This window comes from Mustela lutreola, chromosome 2 (assembly GCF_030435805.1).
Source record: "Mustela lutreola isolate mMusLut2 chromosome 2, mMusLut2.pri, whole genome shotgun sequence".
Taxonomy (NCBI): domain Eukaryota; kingdom Metazoa; phylum Chordata; class Mammalia; order Carnivora; family Mustelidae; genus Mustela; species Mustela lutreola.
Window position 1 is genome coordinate 121,951,889 of NC_081291.1, and position 23,569 is coordinate 121,975,457.

Genomic DNA, 23,569 nt, shown 5'->3' on the forward strand with positions numbered 1-23,569 from the left:
AATATAATGCAACTCCATGTCTTAAAATTTTCCTCACCCACTTGCTCTAACAGCACCTATATTCAAATACTTTGAACGCAGTAACAAACCCATTTACACTCTGTACAGAAAAACACCTGTTTGCAAGGCTGATCCCCAGTGGTATCTGGGAATTTGACTGACAACCAGTTCCCTACACTGATATAAAATTTCCCCTAAATAATAAGAGTAGTTCATTGTGCCTAAACTGTTTGTACAATGTCGTTTATGCTGAACACTTTCTTTCCCTCTGGGAGCCTTGGATTTTAGTACATGCAAGGCGCAGGGTCCCTATGTGACCACCACAGTAAAAATCGTCTCCAATGAGCTCCTCTGGTAGACAACACACGTTACATCTCATCACTAGAGGAATTAAGTACATCCTCCCTGACTCCATTGTGAGAAGACTGGGAAGTTGGCACTGGTTTCCTCTGGACTTCACTTGATATCCTTTTTTCCTATCTATTTTGCTTTGTATCCTCTCAATGTAATAAATCTTAGCCATGAATACAACTATATGCTGAGTCCTGTGAGTCCTTCTCGTGAATAAATGAACCTAAAAGTGATCTCATGTAATATACTTGTCTGTTAAGACTGTAAAACTTGCTCCTTCCCATTCTATCCTACTTCAACGAATGGTACCCAATCACTTCCATCAAAAATTGAAGAAACTTTTTCAACTCATCTCTTTCACCTCTTTGATATCTCTCCCAAAGCCACCTCAGGATCTCCACCATCAGTGATAAAATTTCAACCCTCTTCACTTTTCATCTGAATTCTCACCTCCCTACCTGATCCTCCTGTTTCTATTAACACCTTCCAATCTAGCCTACATACTGCTTTTACAATCTCTCCAGCTGGCAGGTATGAATATTTCACACCTCTGTTTAAACTCCTTTGGGGTTACCTTTCAGAGCTGCCAGCTTAATACACCCTTGGCATGGTTTACAAGCCTTATTATTACTGCTCCATGCTCACCTTTCCTGCAACTGGTCCTAATGCATCCACTGTTACAGCTATACTTAATTGATGATCTTTCTAAACAGGTAGGCTTTTTCCACAGCCCCACCCCTTTACATACGCCAGCCTTCCAGTCAGGCTCATCTTTACTTATTGATCAAGATCCAATACAAACGTTACCTCCTTTATGAAAACCATTACTGACCCCCAATGACAGAGTTAAATACCCCTCCTTTCTAATCCCACTGCTTATCAAACATAACTATAGAAATATACAAATATTTGTATATTTATTATACATTTATATCTATCTACCCTACGAGTCTCTTAAGGAAGAGGAACATGCTTGATGCCTCTTTGTATTCTTGGTGCCGGAACATCAGTTTGTGGAATAAAAATAATAAAATAACCGATAGTCAACTTACAAGTTTTATGTCTAAAACACAGCATGTATATTCTATAAATCAAATCCACAGAAGCAAAGATCGTACCCATCCCATTTTTTAGTGGTGAAATGGCCTCCGTATTCTCCCTGGGAACACGCAGGGCATTAGTATCTATATAATAGGTGGGGCCACCCTGTTTGCCTTTATCGCCGTCGATTTCCATCAGGGTGCTTCCATCATCTCTTTCTACCACCATACCAATAGCTGTGGGGAAATCCACCTGCAAGAGTCAAGAACATGATAATACAAGTTTTACCTGCTTTTTTTTTTTTTTTGAAATCAGTTTTGCCTGCTTTTATCAAGTAGTCATTTTTTTCCAACTGAAGTCTTTTACTGTAATTGAGTCAGAATTTCTGCATGAATTTAATTCTACATAAATGGACTTTTCATATCCAATTAACTAATACTACACTTACTTTGGGACAGTCTTCACCAGCATAACCAGCTCTCACAGTGTAGGATCCAATATCAAAAACAAGAGCTCCAACTTCATCTGAAAAGATGAAAGGATAATTAACATTAACAACCTACAGGTATCATATGAAAATTAAGAGCACTTAATGTGCTTAAAATGAGAAAGTATATGAAACCTCTATTACAAATTAAAGCAGGTATTACATTCATATTATTACTAGCTTGAACCTAGTTTTAAATACATCTTAAAGATTCATTTAGTTAAAATATAACAAGTCATAATTGTATCAGTATAAGTTCAATCAGCAATGAGACAGTACACTAAAATTGGGTAATTTGCAAGACCTTACTTCTCAAACGGGCTATTTACAAAGATGTGGGGATAATACAGGAAAACCAAAAGGGATAGTATGGTACCCTAGCACTAATAATACCATCCTTAGAACTGAAGAAACATGGAGAAGAACTGTTACCAGAATCCAGAGAAAGTTGTGTTTGGAGGGCTACCTGACAAGGAGCTCTGACTTCAGTTGAGGAATGCAGTGAGCCATGGCTAACCCTGAGGGGATGGAACCAGGCTAATAAATATGCCAACCTCTCTCTCCCCCACTCTCCATCGGCTCACGTCATCTCACAGTTTATCACCCAATTGGGCCACTTCTGAGTGCGAAAAGGGCTCCCTATTAATAGTTCTACCAGGACAAGAGGCATAGAGTAGGAAATACGATCAGCCTTTCCAGGCACAAAGAGGATGAATGGGTGGAAAGTAGATCTGGAGGGGCAAAGGGAAGATATTCAGTATACTTAGGTACCATTTTTTCAGATATTAAGGGAAATTACATCCCATGCAATTAGAGAAGAAACTTAGCAAAACTCCAAGAAAAAGAGGGACTCCGAAGAATAAGAGTTTAAGATGTAATTATACAGACCAAGTAAAAATCATGAAAATGAAGTTATCAAAGTTTGCACATTTCAAAGATTTTTAATAAAGTTTAATGCTGAGGAAGAAAGCTGGTAATTTTTTTTTTCACATTCATATCCAGAGAATAGCCTTTAATTATACTTTAAAAATATTTCACCCAAAACAGCATGCCTCCAAAAACAAAACACCTGGATTTTCCAGACACTAATTGTTCAAGTAAGAATTTTTTTCAATCCTTAAAAAGTATAAAGAACTATTATTTATCTCCATTAAATTGGCAAAATCCACCTGATAAGATCGAGTGTTGTCAAAGATATAGGCAAAGAAGAGCTCCTACACATTTGCTTATAAAAGCTGTAAACTGGTAAGACCACAATGTACAATTCAGTCATATGCATTAAAGTTTAAAATGTGCATACACATTACACTTTTATCTTCTCTAGAGAAACTCTCACACACATACCAAAAGGAGACACATTTTAGAATGTTTACTAGCTATGTGACCTTGGGTGATTTCTAACTTCTCTGCCTCAGTTTTCTCATATGTAAATGTGCATAATAATAGTTCCTATCTCACAGAATGCTTGAATAATTAAACATGTTAAATGCTATAATGCATGTAATCACCTGGAACAGTACCTGCACATAATAATCACAGCAGGTGGTAGCCACTATTACCATTATCATCATCACACCGCTCGTCACAGGAAAAAATAGAAATAATCTAATAGTCTCTCAGAATGGAGACAGATAAACTATAATTTATTCACACCATGAAATATTATACAGCAGGTAAAATGAATGATCTAGATCTACATATATTAATACGGATAAATCTCCAAAAAATGGTTAGTTTGAACAGCTAGTTAATACACACACACACACATATACACACATACACACACACACATACACACAAACGTTATCATACTATTTAATTCATTACGGACACATAAACTGAGTAAAAGCATAAAATCTGTATGGGGTCTGGGAATGTTACCTACAACTTCAGTTCTGTGGCTTCTTCTATGGAGGGAGAGGAGGGGACTCTATATCAATAACGTTCTACTTCTTAAAATATCTCAGGCAAATACAGTAAAATACTACATCTATTTATCACACATAAACTTACACATTTTTAGTATGTCTTACGTACTAAAAATTAAGTTTTAAAATAAAGAAAAATCAGTGGTTATACAGATATTCGTAGTTTAGAGATGGTGTCCTTACAGAATAATGATCTCATTTTTATTCAAATAAACTGAAGAGCTACCTATTTTTACTTCTAATTTGAAAGGAGGTTTCTGCACTTACTACGTTTCACAAAGTAATTCCATTCTCTATACAACCCTCTGATCCAAATAATTTTGTCTGAAAGTAGGGGTGCATTTGTTATCACCATAGCTGTACATTCAGGAACAAAGAGTAAAGTTACCCAATGAATATGAATTAAGAAACGTTAACACTGACTAATCAGAATACTCGCTAAAGAAATATCCTAACTAAACAAATGAATTACCTTTCTCAAGGATCAATCTTTTGTCCTACGACAGGGCTCTTAACCTTTTCTGTATCATGGACCTCTTTGACAAAGCTCTGGGCTGAATTGTTTTTCCCTAAAATTCCTATGTTGAAGTCTTAACTCCTAGTATCTTAGAACATGACTCTATTTAGAGATCAAGGTCTTAATTTAAAGAGGCAATTAAATTAAAATGAGATAGTTAGAATGGCCCCTAACCCACTATGACTGGTGTTTTGGCATGAAGAGGACAATTGGATACAGATATGCAGAGGAAAGACCATGTGAAGACACAGGGAGAAGAGAGTGCTTATAAGCCAAGGAGAAAGACCTCCAAAGAAGACGACTCGGCCAACACTTTGATACCAGATTTCTTGCTTCCAGAATAGAGAGAAAATTAATTTCTGTTATTTAAGCCACACAGTCTGTGGTACTTTGTTACAGCAGCCCTAGCAAACAAATACAGCACATCAGGACACTTATGACTCCTTTCTTGTAATGTTTTAAAATAGATCACAGGGGCACTTGGGTGGCTCAGTGGGTTAAAGCCTCTGCCTTTGGCTCAGGTGATGATCCCAGGGTCCTGGGATTGAGCCCCACGTCAGGCTCTCTCTGCTCGGCAGGGAACCTGCTTTCCTTCCTCTCTCTGTCTGCCTCTCTACCTCCTTGTGATCTCTTTCTGTCAAATAAATAAATAAAATCTTTAAAAATAAATAAATTAATTAAATAAGATTCCATCTCAAATCTCTCAAGTCCTCACCTTCATCTAGATCCATATCTCAAACTTTTTAAAAAATGTTACAAATAAGATTTTTTGTTACCATTAAATGTCCAAATTTTAAACAGATTCTTGGCCTGGTGGCTCATATCCAACCAACTATATCGGGGCACCCGCATGGTGCAGAGGGTTAAGCATCAGGTTCTTGGTTTCTGCTCAGGTTGTGGTGGATTCCCCCACTTCCCCCAATGCCACCCCTGCTCCATGCTGAGTGCAAAGTCTGCTTAAGACTCTCTCTGCCCTACCCTACACCACTCCCCGCTGCAAAGCGCACACACTCTCTCTCAAATAAATAAATCTTTAAAAAAATAAGCAGTAAAAATAAATGCAAGTTCGTCATTCTGTAGATCAGCAAGGCTCACTTCAAAAACATGATACCTAGGCCTTCAGATGCGATTTTGGCTCCATTAAGTTCTCTTGACTAGTGTTTTTCCTGTACTTCTTAACACTGAACACAGGTGGTACTTTCACATAATACCAATTTTTCTTAGAAAACAGATCAACTGCTTTTTTCTTGGGTCCCCTTCTAGCCCCTTTACTAAGGCACTTGTTCTTAACAACTGCTGTGGTGCTACTCAGAGAGCCAAAAGGTCACATCTCAAACTTCTTAGTGTACAACATCAATTCCTCCTGATGGCCCACTGGTACCTCAAACTCAACATATCTGAAGCACTGTCTTCTGTTCCCCATCCTACCTAACCTAGTCTCAGCCGTGCTATCATAATTTGTGGCCTAGTCAGCAGAGGCAAAACGCTGAGAATTGTGAATGCCTTCACATTTTTCATACCTCTCAAAAAGTTTTGCAAAACATTTATGCTAAATATTTCTCAATTACCCTCTTCTTTACTACCATTGCCACTGTCTTGGGTCAAGCTCTTCTTTTAAAAAATATGGGAGTGCAAGTGCATGGGCAATGGACACACACACACACACACACGTAGGGGAGGGGCAGAGAGAGAGAGGAAGAGAATCTCAAGCAGACTCCTGAAAGCACAGAGTCCAAGGTGGGGCTTGATACAACGATCCCAGGATCATGACCTGAGCAGAAATCAAGAGTTGGATGCTCAACCAACTAAGCCACCCAGAAGCCCCCCGAACCAAACTATCTCAACAGGGAATTATTACGATTCCCTATAAGTACCGTTTCCCATCTCTTCACCTTCTCCATCCCCAATCAATCTGCTGCACTGTTATCTTTCAAAATTGTAACTCTGAACATATGGGTACATAAATCCTTCAATAAAAAGAGTATCACTCAGTGGTTTCCCAACATCTACAAAATAAAATTCAAATCATTCCACTGAGTTCATATTCAAGGCTTAGCAAAATGTGACAGTAGTCCTATATCCCACCTCACATACTAGCATTACCACCATGTGCGCTCACTAAGCTACCCTTTGCATATGCGGTCCTTCTCTACTCTTCCTCCACCATCCGCAAAACCTCTCTTGTGAAGTTCTCTGACTTCCCCATACTGAGTTAATAACTTTCTTCTATGTTCTACCTTTGTAACTTCTACATATTGTCATTACTGAACGCACTACATTGAATTAGTTACCCTTTCTCACCATGTCACCCAATTCTCATCATATGGTATAAATAAGATGCACCATTATTTCACGCATCACAAAGAAAAAAAAAGCATGCTGCCAATTAAACTCTGCCAAACCATCAAGAAATGTTCCATGTTAAAGACTGGAATTAAAATTTTCTAAATTTTAAATATGTAAAGTAGAAAAACCCACAAAAGGAGAGAGAAATATTCCAACTTCAGCTCTTTAAAATTTGGGCGGGGGAATATACAACTAAAAACAGGTAAAATATGGTGTTTATTTATTTGACTGAGTCACCTATAAGGCTAAGCATCGTAGAGGCTATACCTGCCTGGCACATAATAAGCACTCAAAAACTGTTTTTTGAGTGAAATGAAATGAAAAAAATCTAACAAATCTATTATGCTCCTGTCCTAATTAGATGGCAAACTATTTTGAGGGGGGGGGGGAACTAGACAGAGTAGAATTTTAATCTGAGTGACACTCTTGATTCTTGGAATTTTGCATCTGCCTATTTTCCTTTTTCAAAGGATGGGAAATAGATCTATTTCCTGTATCTTGTACTAAGTGCCAACAAACCCAAAATAGGAGAATGGCAAAGGGAGATAGGGGACTTAAACCATAACCATGGAGGTCTGGATATTTAAAAACCAGGATACAATTTCTAACGGAAAAAAATCCGCTGGATCCCTTTGCTTCAAAAAACACTGTTTTCACTTCTCTGAGGATATTGATGTTTTTCCACAAAGTAAATGGCTTTCATATTTAGAGGTGTGGTTATTTTTCTGGGAAAACATGAAGCAATGGTGGCAATTTTCTAACCTGGTCTTAAAACATTCCCATATAATACTGAAGGCAAATGACTTTGGAAGAAAGCATTTTATTTATTTTTTGTTTGTGTGTTTGGAAAAGGATGCCCCAACTCATGGGATGATGGTCTTGAGAAATTTTTAAGATTAGAGATTTGGGAGTGAGAGGGTGCAGGAATGATGAAACACAATTTATCAGGAGTGGATTGCTTCTTTTTATAATGCGAGTTTGAAGAAAAGAAGAACCATGAAAAATGGTCAAAGGAGCAATGAGTAGGCCCAGAAATCAGTTAGAAAGTATAGAAATCTGCATTTCCATATTTTTTCCAAAGTATGAATTATGCATTATACCCAAGCTAAAGATCAATGTCAGATCTAGTCAGAAATCATTATTAGAATAAGATAGTTATAAATTTTAATATTTAAACTGCTAAGATCTTTTAAATAAGCAAGCAAGTTAAAAATACAGACTAATGGGGCGCCTGGGTGGCTCAGTTGGTTAAGACTCTGCCTTCAGCTCAGGTCATGATCTCAGGGTCCTAGGATTGAGCCCTGCATCTGGTTCTCTGCTCAGCGGGGAGCCTACTCCTCCCTCTCTCTCTGCCTGCCTCTCTGCCTACTGTTTTGAAACACAAAAATCATACACTTGTTTTTCTGAGTTTAAAGTATTTTACATACAAAATAGGCTTTAAGACATATTCCTCTCCATAAGCCTATGAGACAGAGGACGTTTATTCTGAAGACCTAAAACATACGTGAATATGCTGTGGCTATATAACTGAAAAATGACCTACGGAGAAAAAACCAAAAATTTTTTTTAAAATAGGAAAGGGTTTTATTGAAATGCCTTTTTCTTCATCCCAGAGATTCTTGTTCACCACTTATTCGGAAGTTATGTAACTCTGGGCCAGTTACTTTGTCTTTTCCATACCTTATTTTCTTACTCCATTATATGAGAATAGCAGTATCATTTCCTAGGGCTACTGCCGATGGAGTTCATGCACATATTAAACGCAACACATGAAAAGTCTCTGGAAGAGCTCTTAGTACAAAGTATGCACTCAAAAAATGTTTGCTACTGGGCGCCTGGGTGGCTCAGTGGGTTAAGCCGCTGCCTTCGGCTCAGGTCATGATCTCAGGGTCCTGGGATAGAGTCCCCCATCCAGCTCTCTGCTCAGCAGGGAGCCTGCTTCCTCCTCTCTCTCTCTCTGCCTACTTGTGATCTCTCTCTGTCAAATAAATAAAATCTTAAAAAAAAAAAAAGTTTGCTACTAGCATTTGTTGGTATCCATTTTTACCTCAGTCAAATTAAACAACGCCTTCTAAGGAAAAACTCACTAACAGTTTCTAGGTCTTTGGATCAGTGAACCTAAAGGTCAAAACAAAGCCAACAGCCTCCAAGAGGCAAAGGCATAAACACCCAGTTTTTTGGTCAGGATGGCATCTTCAGATGGGAAAGAAGTAAATCATGAAGATCCACTGGGCTTTCTCCAAAGCAAAAATGGGAAACTACTGACTCTCACATTTGAGAAATCAAAACCAAGAACATAAACGGGGAAGAAAAGGATGAGGATCAGCATACTACCGCAAAGAAACTCAAGCTACATTTCAAAAACTACTAAGAACTTTGGAAACCTCATTTCTATCTCTTACCTGTAAAACGCCATCCTCTTCAGAAACAATAACCTTAACAGACACCCTAACAAAAGCAACGCTCTAGATCTGTCTTGTTTTCTAAACTCCTCGAACACAGCAAAAACCAGAATCATATACATCAGTGCTTCCTACCCCTCTAGCAAGAACGAAAGCTCTGATTCAGTGCGTTTCGAGTGGGGCTTGAGATGCTGCATTGCTAAAAAGCTTGCAGGCGACGCGGACACGGCCGATCCATGGACCACACTTGGTGTACCCAGGGTATCGTTATCTCACGGAACCTTCACAACCAACCCCACTGTGTAGGAATTCCCATTCCCAAAACGAGGAGCCTCAAGTTGGGAAAGGCTAAGCAACTTGGCGAACGTCAAAGGGCTCCATAAATGGTGAGACTGGAAGGACAAGCCAGGTCTGTGTAACCCCCAGGCCCGCGCTTATCCTTCCACTACACCACAGCCGACCCAAGGCTACAGGTGTTCCCACCAGGAACTCCGGAGAACCCACAGGCAGCCAACAGGCAGGAGTTACTGAAAGGTGTGAGGCAGTCGAGCGCGGAACCAGAAGAGGCTGCGTCCTGAGTGGCCGCCACTCCTCCAATCAGTGGTACCTCTCGCAGCTCGCGCTACCCTCCACAGGACGACGCGGAAACCCTCCGTCCCCGCTTACAAACTGCTGGGACCTCCCAAGTTTAAACGCGCGCGCGCGCGCCCCGAGGTAGCCGAGTTGTGGAGACCCCCGGGGAAGATGCGACCCTACGCCCGGCTACTCAAGCCGGGGCTCCGGGCCCGACCCCTCAGGATGGAGTGCCCGCCCAGGCGGAGACCGGCACGCACCCCCAAAACCCTGCTCCTTCGGGGGCCGAGGAACCGCAGGCGGCGGCGACTCCCGGCGCTCCGAGGCTCTCGCCGAGCCGGGTGGGCTCCGGGGGCGGGCAGAGCACGGGGCGGGGATGGGGCGGAGAGGCTGGGGTCCTGCGCTGGGGAGACCGGAAGGGGCCGCCGGGGAGAGGAGGGCTGGGGGCGGCGGTTACAAATCCCACACGTTAAAAAGGCGCGCTCTCTCGTCCGGCCGCACTCACTCACCTCCCCCGTACACCCCGCCGCTCATGGCTGTTGTCCGCGCGACTCCTACGCTAAAGGCTACCGGGCGAAGTGACTGCGACGGCCGCGGGTGCGGGTCCTGAGAAGCACTAGCCCCCTACCCCCTGAACTTCCACCGCCACCCCCCTCAGGCAACAAAGCGGCGTCCACACACCCCGGAGCTCAGTCACACTTGCTGTCTGGTATTATCGGCCAATCATGAGAGGCCCGGATACCCTTTAGCCAATCAGAACGAGTCTCTGCTGCATCCCTGCCGCGGCATAGCCAGTTTAGCCAATCGAAGGTAGCCAGGGAGGCGGGGGAAAAGAGAAAGCGACGGAAGGAGGGTAGGAGTTGGGTTGCGGAACCGGCCGCAGGCTGGCGGCGTGGGAGGGGGTTGGGGGAGGCTGGGGCGGAGCTTCCCGGGTGGGCGGGAGAGTAAGCCTGAGGGAGCCGGAGAGGGAGGAGCCAGACTGCAGGGAAGTGTCGGGGTGGGTCCAGGGGTGTGGCTGGTGGCTGAGTACAGGAGGGAGTCCTTTAACCTAAAGTAAACCTCTGGAAAACAGTCTAGGAATAGAAAGTGTCTCCACGCAGCAATTCCTAGTTGGACTGTGGAGAATGCAGAATTTTTTTCCCCCAGGAAATGTACTTTCAGCTAACCTTTATGTTAAAAAACTTAAAATGTTATGCTCAACTTTAGGGTAGGGAACAGTAAATCAGACAAACCAATAGGATCCCGCAATTTTTGAAATGGTTATTAATAATTAAAAGAAGAGGGGCGCCTGGGTGGCTCAATCGTTGAGTGTCTGTCTTCGATTCAGGTCATGATCCCAGGGTACTGGGATGGAGTCCCGCATTGGGCTCCCTGCTTGGTGGGAAGCCTGCTTCTTCCTCTCCCATCCCCCCCCACCCCCCACCCCCCACCCCCCCCCACCCCCCGGCTTCTGTTCCCTCTCTCGCTGTGTCTCTCTCTGTCAAAAAAATAAATAAATAAAATCTTTTTAAAAAAATAATTAAAAGAGGAAAGAGATGATATGCTATATACTTCCCCAACTAAATTTAGGTAGCACTTTAAATATTATTTTTAGAGGTATCAGCAATTTCTTTTATCTTGTGAGACAAGTGTGAAACAATCCTCATCCAAGCAAGTACCTAATACAAAATACATACTCAGTCCGTCTACTGTTTTTACTCTCCTATTTTTACCAGACCAGTCCAGGTCACTATCATCTTTCCCCCCTGAATTACTGCAATAAATTAATTGCCTTGCCTGTTGGCCACATTGCAAGCAGCTCAACCTATAAAAACGCCCAAATGGGGTCGTGTTACTCCAACTCAAACCCTTAAGAAGGATTGTATATTCTTGTAGTTGAAAGCAGTTCTTCAGTTGGTTTGTCTAGAGTCTAAGACATAGAGGCTGCTCTTAACCTTAGGAACAATGGAATAAAGCCTGGTAAGTCTCAGTGCCAGCAGCTGGCAGAAAGTGATAGTAGGGTGAGGAACAATGCTAGTGAGGAACTTTCCCATTCACTTAACAGTATAATCACAGTATATCTGATCATTTAGGAAACCCCCATTAACCCAAGAAGGTAATGCAGAGTTCTGTAAACCATTGCCCATGGCCACAACTAACCTACTTTCTGTTTTCCTGTGGCCTGTGAGCTAAGAAAGATTATTCCACTTTTAAATGGTTTTTTAGAGGGGCACTTGGGTGGCATAGTTAAGTGTCTGACTCTTGTTTAGGCTCAGGTCCTGATCTCAGGGTCAGGAGATGATACCCTGCCTGGGGCTCTGCTCTGAGTGCTGAGTTAGCTGGAGTTTCTCCTTTTCCCTCTGCCCCTCAGGCTTGTGCACGCTCTCTATCTCTCTCTAAAATAAATAAATCTTATAAAATAAACACTTTAAAAAAAAAAAAGAAATTATTTGTTTGTTAGAGAAAGAGCATAAGCAGGGGGAGCAGTAGGCCCAGGGAGAAGCAGGCTCCCCACTGAGCATGGAGCCGGATGCAGAACTTGATTCCAGGACTCTGGGATTGTGACCCGAGTGGAAGGCAGATCCTTAACTGATGAGCCAAACAAGTGTCCCTAAGATTTATTTTATTTTAGAGAGAGAGAGTGGGCACTTGCAAGTAAGGTTGGGGTGGGGGGAGGGGCAGAGGGAGAGAATTTTAAACAGGCCCCAATCAGGCTCCATCTGAGGACCCTGAGATCAGGACCTGAGTGGAAACCAAGAGACTGACCTTCAACAAACTGAGCTACCCAATATTAAAAAAATATTTTTTAAATATTTTTATGAATAATATTTTGTGACATGTGAAAATTATATGAAATTTGCATTTTAATGACCATAAACTAAGCTTTCCTAGAACATAGCCTGGCTTATTGGTTATTCACTTATGGCTGCTTTTGCTCTGTAGAGACAAGTTGAGTTGTTATGACAGAGACTGTGTGACTAAGCTGGAGAGCATGTTTACCATTAGACCCCTTGTAGAGTTACCAACCCCTAAGATAGTTCATCTAACACATCTAGCACAGTGCACTAAATACTCTATGTTAACTGTTGTCCCATCGTTACAGCTCTCACTACATAGATACATATCAAATCCTAAACCACATTTCCATTTCCACTCTGTGGTTTTATGCTGTGTTTGACTAATAAAGCTGATGAGCTATAAAATATGTGATACTTTGGTAATAATTAAACATTGAAGCAATACTTTTGTGTTCATAATACAGTAATCCATTTAAATCTGTTCACAATTTAAAAGCATAGAAATTTATATATACCAGCTTAAGTAGATTACATGTATTGCTATCTCTCTTCAATGCTATCTCCAAACTCTTCCATACATGTAGAGTTGGGTTGAAAAAGTAATATATTTGTCCTACTATTTCAGAGTTCATCAGAAAACAGAACAGCTCAGTAGGGTGAATGAGAACGATACTTCTAGCCTTCAGGGAGGCCTGAGATACTGTGAACGTCTCCACCCATAAAGAACACAGTGGAGTGCAGGGGGGTCGTCAGTAGAACAACACAGAGAAGACAGCTTGAGAAAATACTGGAAGCTTATTCTTGGCTGTTTTTGTTTAAAATAAGGGTTTTGCTTCATTTGATAATTTGAAAAGATATTATAAAACAGATCATTCATTCATTCATAATTTTAGGATAGCTTATTCTCTTGATAAATCACTGGACATGTTACTTTATATGATAATAAACCATCATAATGAACTTCAAACAAACTGAACTTCAGAGTTACTTGGTATGTCTTAACTAATGGCTTGTTAATGCAGATAACAGTACACACTTAAGTCTTTCATAATTTTATTTTACTTTTTAAAAAAGATTTTATTTATTTATTTGACAGAAAGATCACAAGTAGGCAGAGAGGCAGGCAGGGAGAGCGAGGGGGAAGCAGGCTCCCTGCTGAGCAGAGAGTGTGATGTGGGGCTCGATCCCAGGACCCTGAGATCATGATCTAAGCCAAAGGCAGAGGCCCAACTCACTGAGCCACCCAGACACCCCAAGTCTTTAATAATTTTAATCAGCCAATTGTTACAGGGCGCTAAGATTGTTGGCCTTAATGTATGAATTGTCAGAGGAAGAGACTGTTGAAAGAGGAAACCTATTTAATATCCCAAGAGAACAATGTCAGGGAACTGCGCATCCTCAGTAATAATGACATTGTTTCCTTTGTGGTGAGACTTACACTGTGGCAGCTTGTCTTCCATTCTTCATAATTAGGAAAATTGGTAGAAAACCCATTAAAAGAAAAACACTGACCCAGCAGAATCTACTTTGTAAAATATAAAATATGTGAGGGTTTTGGTTTTGCTTTTGGTTTTGGTTTTTTTGGTGTTAATATTTCTCCTCTGTAGCCTAACATGTTTTCCCTTAAGTCTTGGTTCAGCCTACATTAACATTACTTATAGCCAGTCGGGTTAAAAAAAAAAAAACAACAACAAAAACAACAGCAACAGTTATTGTCTGTCTGCCAGTTCTCAAGGGCATAACATACCCAAGCAATCAATGCTTGCAATTTTCCCGCCTAAGCCAGCATTCTCCTCCTGTCTATCAACCTAAAAATAAAAAGATATTGAGTTAACATATATGTAAACTTATTGAGCCCTTAGTAGATGCTCAGTGGTTGCCTCTGAATCCAGATCAATAAAATAAAATAAATGCCCTTTCAGAAATTCTTTGTAATCTCCAAGCTGCAAGAATTTTCTGCATAGCCGCTGCAATACTTGGTTTTTCCTCACTGGGTCGCTGGTCTTCCATTCTTGCAATGCTGCACCGGCCTGCAGGAGATGCCGTACCTCGCTTCCGTATTCACCAGCTCTGTCAGATTTCAGATGGAATCACAGCAGGTGTTATAAAATATTATCCATCTTGTCCTGTCTCAGGCTTTATCAGTCTCAGAGTTGAAAAAAAGTTGCAACTTACTAATGTAAGTTAGGAAACACATTCAGGAGATTATCATTTGTTTAAAAAGAAGGATACAACAAATCCTGTACATTTAGAATTACTTTGTTTCATGCAGCAAAATACATGATATTAGCAATTACCAAAAACTAATTTCAATGTAAATAGTTTTGTGGAGATACGTTTGAAAAAAGGAGTCATTGTAAGTACCAGTCTGTTCAGTGAAATTCCAAAAAAATATAAGCACTACTGGGATAAAGAATAAATATCTGGAGTTTTTCACCAATAGAAATATGATTGATCAGATTTATATGTCTGTTTGCCATTGAGTACTAAGAGCTCTGCTAACCATTCAAATAATACGACATAGAGAGGCAAATGAAAAATATGTGGTTACAGCTGGTACCTTTATAACAGGCCAATAGATTTGTCATAGTATTAACAATGTGATCCTGAAAAAACAAATAAGGAAAGAAAAGAAGATGAAAGTGCTAGATGTTCTGTGGATTTTATGTGTTTGTTGCTTTTTTCATAATCTCTTTAAAAATCTCTTTGCTCATTTGATAGTGCTCTTTTCAGAAATCACAGCACAAGCACATACTGTCAACATTTAATTAACCGGTGCTATGAAGTGGCACCATGCCACCTGGGGTCACTTCAGGGTCAATGCTGGGCTTCCCACTGATCTAGGTCAATGCCAGTGCCACGTTATGGGACTTTTACACACCCCACATAGCAACACTGAACCGAGTCCAAGGTTCTTGTACAGTATTGCTTCCTTAAAACCCTTGAAACTGTTCTTTGGAATACGAAGTTCATCGACCATATAATTATGACTACAAATTACTGACCTCCTAATAAATGCTGTCATAGGAAATGCCACTTTATATGTTGTATTTTCTAGGTAATCCACACAACATTCCTCTGAGGCTTTTTTCACAAGAGGCCTAGAGATTTCAGCAAATTGCCCAATATCACACAGCTATTGAAAGAGTCAGAATTTTAGGATGTCTAGGTGGCTCAGTTGGTTAAATGGCTGCCTTTGGCTCAGGTCATGATCCCAGGGTCCAGGGAGCCTGATTCTCCCTCTGCCTCTGTCTGCCTGTGCTCTCTCTCTCTCTCTCTCTGACAAATAAATAAATAAAATCTTAAGAAAAAACAAAAAGGAAGAAAGAGTCAGAATTTGAAACTAGAGCTTTCTGATCCCAGCAAACATGCTATTCCTATTTTCCAAGATACCTTTTCTTTCCACTTCCTCTATACCTCTCATAAATTTTATCTTTTTTTTTTTTTAAGATTTATTTATTTATTTGAGAGAGAGAGTACACAGGGGAGGGGCAGAGGGAAAGGAAGAGAGAGAAAGAGAGACTCTCAAGCAGATTCTGCACTGAGCAGGGAGCCTGACACAGGGCTAGATCTCACAGCTCATGAGATCCTGACCTGAACCAAAACCAAGAGTCTGACGTTTAACCAATTGAGACATCCAGGTGCCCCACTTCTTGTAAACTTTAAAAACAAAAACTATATCTATATACATAGATATATCTATATATAAATATACACACTTTTTTTTTAAATCAAAAGGTACAAAAAGACATACAGAAATTCTCCTCTACCTGTGTCCCCAGCTGCCCCATTCTCTTCAGCTCTCCAGAGATGTTCTATGCTTCTATGAGTAATTATGCAGATATATCACTCCCCCCCTTGCAACTTTCCTGATATAAATGGTAACTCTCACTATGGTAAGTGAGTTTTAAAAAGCATTCTCTTTGGAAACTAATTTTAAGATGTTTACTTTTGAGCATTTTTATTTAAAATATCTTAGTAGCTAGTTTATACACAGAGCTAGAAACTGAAATAATACAGAAGGGTGAAAAAAGCAGGGTGCCTGGGTGGCTCAGTCAAGAGTCTACCTTCAGGGGCGCCTGGGTGGCTCAGTGGGTTAAGCCTCTGCCTTCGGCTCAGGTCATGATCCCAGGGTTCTGGGATCGAGCCCCGCATCGGGCTCTCTGCTCAGCGGGGAGCCTGCTTCCTCCTCTCTCTCTGCCTGCCTCTGCCTACTTGTGATCTCTCTCTGTCAAATAAATTAAAAAAAAAAAAATTTAAAAAAAAAAAAAGAGTCTACCTTCAGCTCAGGTCATGATCTCAGGGTTCTGGGATTGAGCCCTGTGTTGAGCTCCCTGCTGGGTGGGGAGTCTGCTTCTCCCACTCCCTCTGCCCCCTCCCTGCTCGCTTGCTCTCCCTCTCTCTCAAATAAAATCTTAAAAAAAAAAAAAAAAGAGTGAAGAAAGCAAGTTTCCCTCCCTCCACTCCTTGAAATTCTATGGTTTCTCCACCCACTCTTCACCCACTCTTACCAGTTTCCTTTTTAACCTTCCAGAGATGGTTTTTTCAAGTAAAGACTTACATGTGCATCCTTTCTCCTACCTTTTTGTTTATTTACACTAAGCAGTAGCATACTGAACATGCTGTTTTGCACCTTTTTTCACTCAACCATGTTATCTTGGAGATCATTCCATGTCAGTATGTGTAATTCTATCTTACTCATTTCGACATCAGACAGAATTCCATTATATGTATATACCATAATTTACTTTACCAATTCTCTATATACAGATATTAAGTTGTTTCTAGTCTTTTGCTGGTATAAAGAATGTTGCGATTACTATTCTCTTCTGTATGTATATGGGAGCGAGTTCTTATGCAGGATGAATTCCCAGAAGTGGAATTGCCGGATCACAGGTTATATGCATTTCTTTCACTGGTCATTGCCAAATTACTCAGAGATTGTACAACTTACATTCATCCATTAACATGTTCGGGAGTATACTTTTTCCTTCAGATCTCACCAGCATAGAACTGTATCAAACTTCTGTCAAGATGGAGTTTTTATATAAGATGTTTCATTCATTCATTAGCTGTTTAGGCAGAGCCCCTGATTATACTAACTGATTATACCAATGGCATACCAGAATCAGGAATACATTTTGCAGGCTCTAGACTCTGGATGGCAAAAGCAAGCTGAATCTTTTGACACCTAATTTACTGAACACCCAGTGTCTCTAGAGCAGGCACTGAGAATAAAAGGAGAAAGGAGCTGTGGTTCCACTCAAGGCCTGTAACAGCTCTCACATCCTATGAAAATGGCTGCGAACACAGTCCAATTGCTACTTGGAGAATGGATTCCAAATGTTTACTTAGCCTTCGGCTTCCACCAAAGCTTGCAAAGATGTGGGTGGTGGTTGTGCAATCCTTTCATTTAAAGTCTTTTATCTCCACCCTGACATATGAATAAGACAGTCTTAAAAAAAAGGGAAAGCACTCGGCACACCCGGCCGGTGGTCCTCCCATTCTAATTGCAGGAGGCACTCTGGCTCTAGCCAGGGAACAGTTTCTAAACGTTTGTTTAGTTGGTAGGTATGAGAAGGTATTTCTTTTGTTCTTGTTCTTCTAGAGGTAGGGGGAGATCCAGGTGTTTTAGAAGAAGCGTATCAGAAACAGAGGAATCCTTAATTAAAAAACCATCAGTCTTTGCTGATAATTCAAATAACTGCCATCTTCCAGCGCTACCTAAACGACTAGAAGAAAACCTGTATTTAAAATTACCATTATGTTTGTTGATTTCTGATAAAAATGTCAAAAGGGCCCATACCCAGAGGGGGGGGGAGACAAACATTGAAGAATTTGAGCATGAAACTGGGTCATAATTACCCTATTGTACATCATCAGTACAATGAGATGTGATTCTGGAGTCCAGCCTCTCCTTCCCACGCTCCCTTTACCTCACATAGCTAATATGGAATCACATTATGCTACTCTAAGATTACTCACTTTATCAACTGTCAGACTTTGATAAATTCACACAGGGATTAATAAGCCCCTGATTTTACTCCTTGTACCATCTGTGGTGCACCAAATCCGGGAGTACATTTTCAGGGCTCTAGACTCTGAATGACAAAAGCAAGCAGAATAATTCACAAGCTAAACCTTTGATCATTTCATATCGTTCTGTCAGCTATTAGAAGCATCAAAGTCATTCCCACTGTGCCAAATGGGCTAAAGTAAGAAACAGAGAGATAGCAATGCTCTGGGAAACTTTTTAGTGTCTATCCCCGGGGACATCTGAACAAAGAGATTAGGAAGGATTTTATCCCTTCGGAAAGGTTCCTGAGTAACATTTGACAGTAACCTTTGTGAATGCAATTGCTAGTTTTTCCCAAGAAGCCTTGTTAAAAAAACTTTACCTAAAATTGCTCTACTTCACATCGTTATCACTATGATCATAATCACAGCTGTTAACTAATATTTATTGAACTGTGGTTATTGCAAACTGCTGACTCTGAGGATACAATAGGAATAAGGCAAAGAAAATCAGGAAAAAATACACTTTGACAAACATATAATGCAGATAAGGATTGAAAGAGAACACAGAAATGAAAACAGTTATACATAACTAGTAGAGTCATGTGTACATTTTTTAATGTTTTGTTTTGTGTCATAAATTTGTTTTAACCATTATTATTTTTAAAAAATAATTTAAAATTTTACACTAGGAAAATAATTTTACAATCCTAAATTGGGATATCATTCTCCAAGTTAAAATTGGTACATATTATTTTAGGCTTTTTTCCTTTACTTGAACTATCTCTTTATCTACATAAGGATATAAATATAATTTTATATATAACTATAATACTTTAATATATAATCATATATAGTCACACATAATTTTATTAATATAATTTGATGTATAAAATATTTAATAAGATAACATACTATGTACGTACACATTCTGTTCTAAATTATGCATTTTTTGCTTAATATAAGTTAAACAGGTTTCCATAGTATTATATATAGATTTATCTAGTTTTTATAAAAATTATTATTTAGAACACGGATCAGCAAACTATAACCTGTGTGTAAGCTGCATATTTTTGTGAATAAAGTTTTATTGGAACATTTTATGCTTTTTTGTTTCTTGATTGTCTATGATGGGTTTTGTGCTATAACTGCAGAATTGAGTAGTTGCAAAAGGGACTTCATGGCCCACAAGCCTAAAATATTTATTATCTGGCATTTTAAGAAAAAGAACGCCTTCAAATTTCACTGTCAGGATATTTCATAGTTTCAGCAATTGTCTTTTGATCAACGTTTCAGTCATGTCTGATTTTCTGCAGTTATAAATATACATATAGATTAAACGATAGTTTTATCTTGCATTATAAATATCTTGTGTGCTTATGTCTTTGCATCTTTGTGAATATTTATTGACATATAGAAGTTTAAATTTTCTTATATTGACATTGATATGACTATATCAGTCTTTTCCTTTATGATTTTTTCCTTTAGTATCTAGCACAGAAAGGTGGGTCATTCACTTTTGTTAAAATATCCAACCCAGAGCTACGAGGACCTGGCAGGTTTTGTTGGGTTTTTTGTTTGTTTGCTTGTTTATTTCAGAATATCTAACCCTCAGCTGTATTCCTCAATACTTGGGTGGGTCTGTTTACCCTCTTTCCATTTACATCAGGAAAACCGCTCAAAACCAAAGCAAGGCAGGGCCACTGCCAACCAATAGCTCAGTGGTCCTGTCCTGGTTGTGCTCCAGCTGGTGACTGAGTTGATCTTCCCAGGCTCTGTCTGAACTCCTTTCTTTATCTCCCTGCTAACTCCGAATTGTGACTGGCACACCCGACTTGGAGCCCACAGGGGGGCTTTCCCCCTGGGCCTCCCTGTGACTTTACCTGTGCCCCTGATTAGCTGGACACAGCTGAATTCTCCGAGTGCTTACCTCTAGGACTCCGTACTTGCTCGTGACTTCCAAACTTGTCTGCAACTTTACCTGCAACTTTTTAACTCAGCTTGCCTTATTTGTTGTGTGGTCACCAGCCTGGAAAGGTGAACAGAATCATTGCCCAATTAAACTGCTCTTCAGATAGTTCTCAGTGCATGGAGTTTGTATATATGCATATTTGTTACTCAAGAAAAAAAAATCCATCATCTAAGAAAAACCCAATTAGCCCTCTGGAGTACCACCTCTCAGGCACTTGAATGAAATCCCAGCGAGCCTCGATGCCATCCAAGAAAAGATCTGGGAGCACCGGGGAAAGAGGTGAGAAGGACACATCTATATTAATGAAATTAACTCTTACAATTTGATGTTTTTCTTTAAATAATCTCTATGTGGGGCTCACACTCATCACCCCAAGACCCAGAGTCACATGCTCTACTGACTGAGCTAGCCAGGAACACCTACAATTAGCTATTTTTTAATGATTCAGAAGACCTAGAGGTTGACACTACAGTATAACAATTTATAGGACAAAGTGGAATCTTTCTTAAATTTTTAAAAAATACTCTTTCTTGAAGTTTATGAGAATTTACCATCACAAGTTTTATTGGTGTTAAGAATTCATTTGCTGGGGCACCCGGGTGGCTCAGTGGGTTAAAGCCTCTGCCTTCAGCTCAGGTCATGATTCTAGGGTCTTGGGATCAAGCCCTGCACAGGGCTCTCCGCTTAGCAGGGAGAATAGCTATTTAGAATAGCTATTTAGAATAGCTATTTCTAAAATGCAGTATTTATTTTCTTTTAAATTCTTTTTCATCATTTACAACTCTCTTTCACTGAATCTTTCCAGGAGGAATTTCCAATTCTCTTTGCAAACTAACAAACATAACTTCAAAACACCCTGGAATTTGTGTAGAAGCATAGAGTGATTGCATTTTTTCCTGAGAAAATTTAGATATTACTTCTATTGGATTTTTTTTTTAAGATTTATTTACTTACTTGAGAGAGAGAGCGAGTGGGAGGAGGGGCAGAGAGAGAGAAAGAGAGATAGAGAATCTCAAGCAGACTCCCCGATGAGTGTGGAGCCTGACCAAGGGCTCAGTCTCACAACCCTGAGATCATGACCCGAGCCGAAACCAAGGGTCAGATGCTCAACCAACTGAGCCACCCGGGCATCCCTACTTCTATTGAATTTTAAAGATGAGGAATAGCAAATAATTCCTCATTATTTTCCCACCTAACTCCAGCCATTCTTTTCTTGCCTTTTCCAAACATTGTGAAATCAAAGTCTGGATTCTCTTCAATAATCTCATTAGATATTGTATTAATTTTCTATTACTACTATAACAGAGTATCACAAAATTAGTAGCTTAAAACAGCACATTTTTTTTTCTCTTACATTTCTGAACGTCAGAAGTCCAAAATCAGGTCTTAGGGGGAACAGATCAAGGTGCCTACAGGTCTGTGTTTGTTCTGGAGGCTCAAGGGCAGAATCCATTCCTTGTCTAGAGGTTGCCTGCATCCCTTGGCTCATGGTTCCACATCACTATGCTCTGTTTCTATCAACATAACTCCTTTTTGAACTCTGCATATCTTGTAAGGATTCTTGTGTTCACCCAGGTAAACCTGGATAATTTCCCAATCTTAACCTTAATCATATCTGCGAAGTCTGTTTTGCCATGGAAGTTAATACATTCCCAGACTTTAAGGATTAAGTCATGGACTTCTTTGGGAGGACCATTATTCTATCCACTACAGATGGCGTTCTAATCTAGTCATCCACTTGATCTGCTTTATAATTTTGTCTGGATTAACACACTAACAGAAAAACACCATTAATATTCTCTGCCCTTAAAACTGAAGTATAGGGGTGCCTGGGTGACTCAGTTGATTAACTGTGCAGTTCATAATTTCAGCTCAGGTCAGGATCTCATCGGTCAGGGGATCAAGCAAGACCTGTGCTGGGCTCTGTGCTCAGTAGGAAGTCTTCTTGAGAATCTCTCCCTCTACCCCTTCCCCCCCACTCTCTCTCTCTAAGATAAATAACTTAAAAAAAATAATAAGGTAAAAGACAACAGCTATGCCCATGAAAAGAGAGAGAAAATCAGAGATTAGGGCAAACTAATCTTACAGAAGATTAGTTTCTTCCATAACCTTCTGTAATGATCTATTTCCATAATTATATAACCACATATCCTCTCTGCTAGTCCCCTGCTTTCGTATGTTGGCTCTGTTCATTCTCATATCTCCCATGCCTGGCCTTTAAATAGTATCTCCTTTTGGGCAGTAGGAACTCCCTATTCTAGGGTCAACAAGCTTCCCTTGTTTTTTTTTTTTTTTTTAATTTTTTTTTTAAGATTTTATTTATTTATTTGACAGAGAGAAATCACAAGTAGTTGGAGAGGCAGGCAGAGAGAGAGAGAGAAGGAAGCAGGCTCCCTGTTGAGGAGAGAGCCCCATGCGGGACTCGATCCCAGGACCCTGAGATCATGACCTGAGCCGAAGGTAGCGGCTTAATCCACTGAGCCACCCAGGCGCCGGAACACAGTTTCTCTTAAATATAGTTCATGTCTCACTATGATTAAACATTGGTTTTCCCCAGGCACCTGGTGGCACAGTCAGTCAAGTATCTGACTCTTGATTTCTGCTCAGGTGGATCTTAGCGTTGTGGGATCAAGCCTCCCTCCACCTCTGGGCTGCACAATGGACATGGAGCCTGCCTAAGATTCTCTCTCCCTCTCCTTCTGCTCCTCCCCACCACACACACACACACACACACACTCATTCACTCTCTCTCTTTTTCTCTCTAAAATAAATAAATAAATATAGGGTACCTGGGTGGATCAGAGGGTTAAGCTTCTGCCTTTGGCTCCAGTCATGGTCCCAGGGTCCTGGGATCAAGCCCCACATTGGGCTCTCTGCTCAGCGGGGAGCCTGCTTCCCCCACTCAATGCCTACTTGTGATGTGTGTGTGTGTGTGTGTAAGTGTGTGTCCAATAAATAAATGAAATATTTTAAATAAATAAGTAAATAAATAAATCTTACAAAAAATTTACCAAAGAATAAAAATATTTTTCATCTCTTCCCCATTAATCCCTGGGACAATGTTCTGTCCCTGTAGACCTCTATGGGTCCTGACCTATCTCCTTTATTTATTTTTTAAGTTTATTTTTATTTTTTGTCAGTAAACTCTATACCCAGGATG

The 23,569-nt window shown here is 40.2% G+C and overlaps 1 protein-coding gene across 1 annotated transcript in view; it reads right to left on the reverse strand.

Annotated features, from left to right (window-relative positions):
• Window positions 1–10,342, reverse strand: part of ACTL6A (actin like 6A) — a 28,728-nt gene extending 18,386 nt beyond the window's left edge. The window contains exons 1-3 of the mRNA XM_059163403.1: window positions 10,155–10,342; window positions 1,841–1,917; window positions 1,470–1,644 (exon numbers count right to left, since the gene is read on the reverse strand). Of these exons, the coding sequence (XP_059019386.1) occupies window positions 1,470–1,644; window positions 1,841–1,917; window positions 10,155–10,179 (277 nt within the window). The 5' untranslated portion in view covers window positions 10,180–10,342. The remainder of the gene's footprint in view (window positions 1–1,469; window positions 1,645–1,840; window positions 1,918–10,154) is intronic.
• Window positions 10,343–23,569: the final 13,227 nt, after the last annotated feature.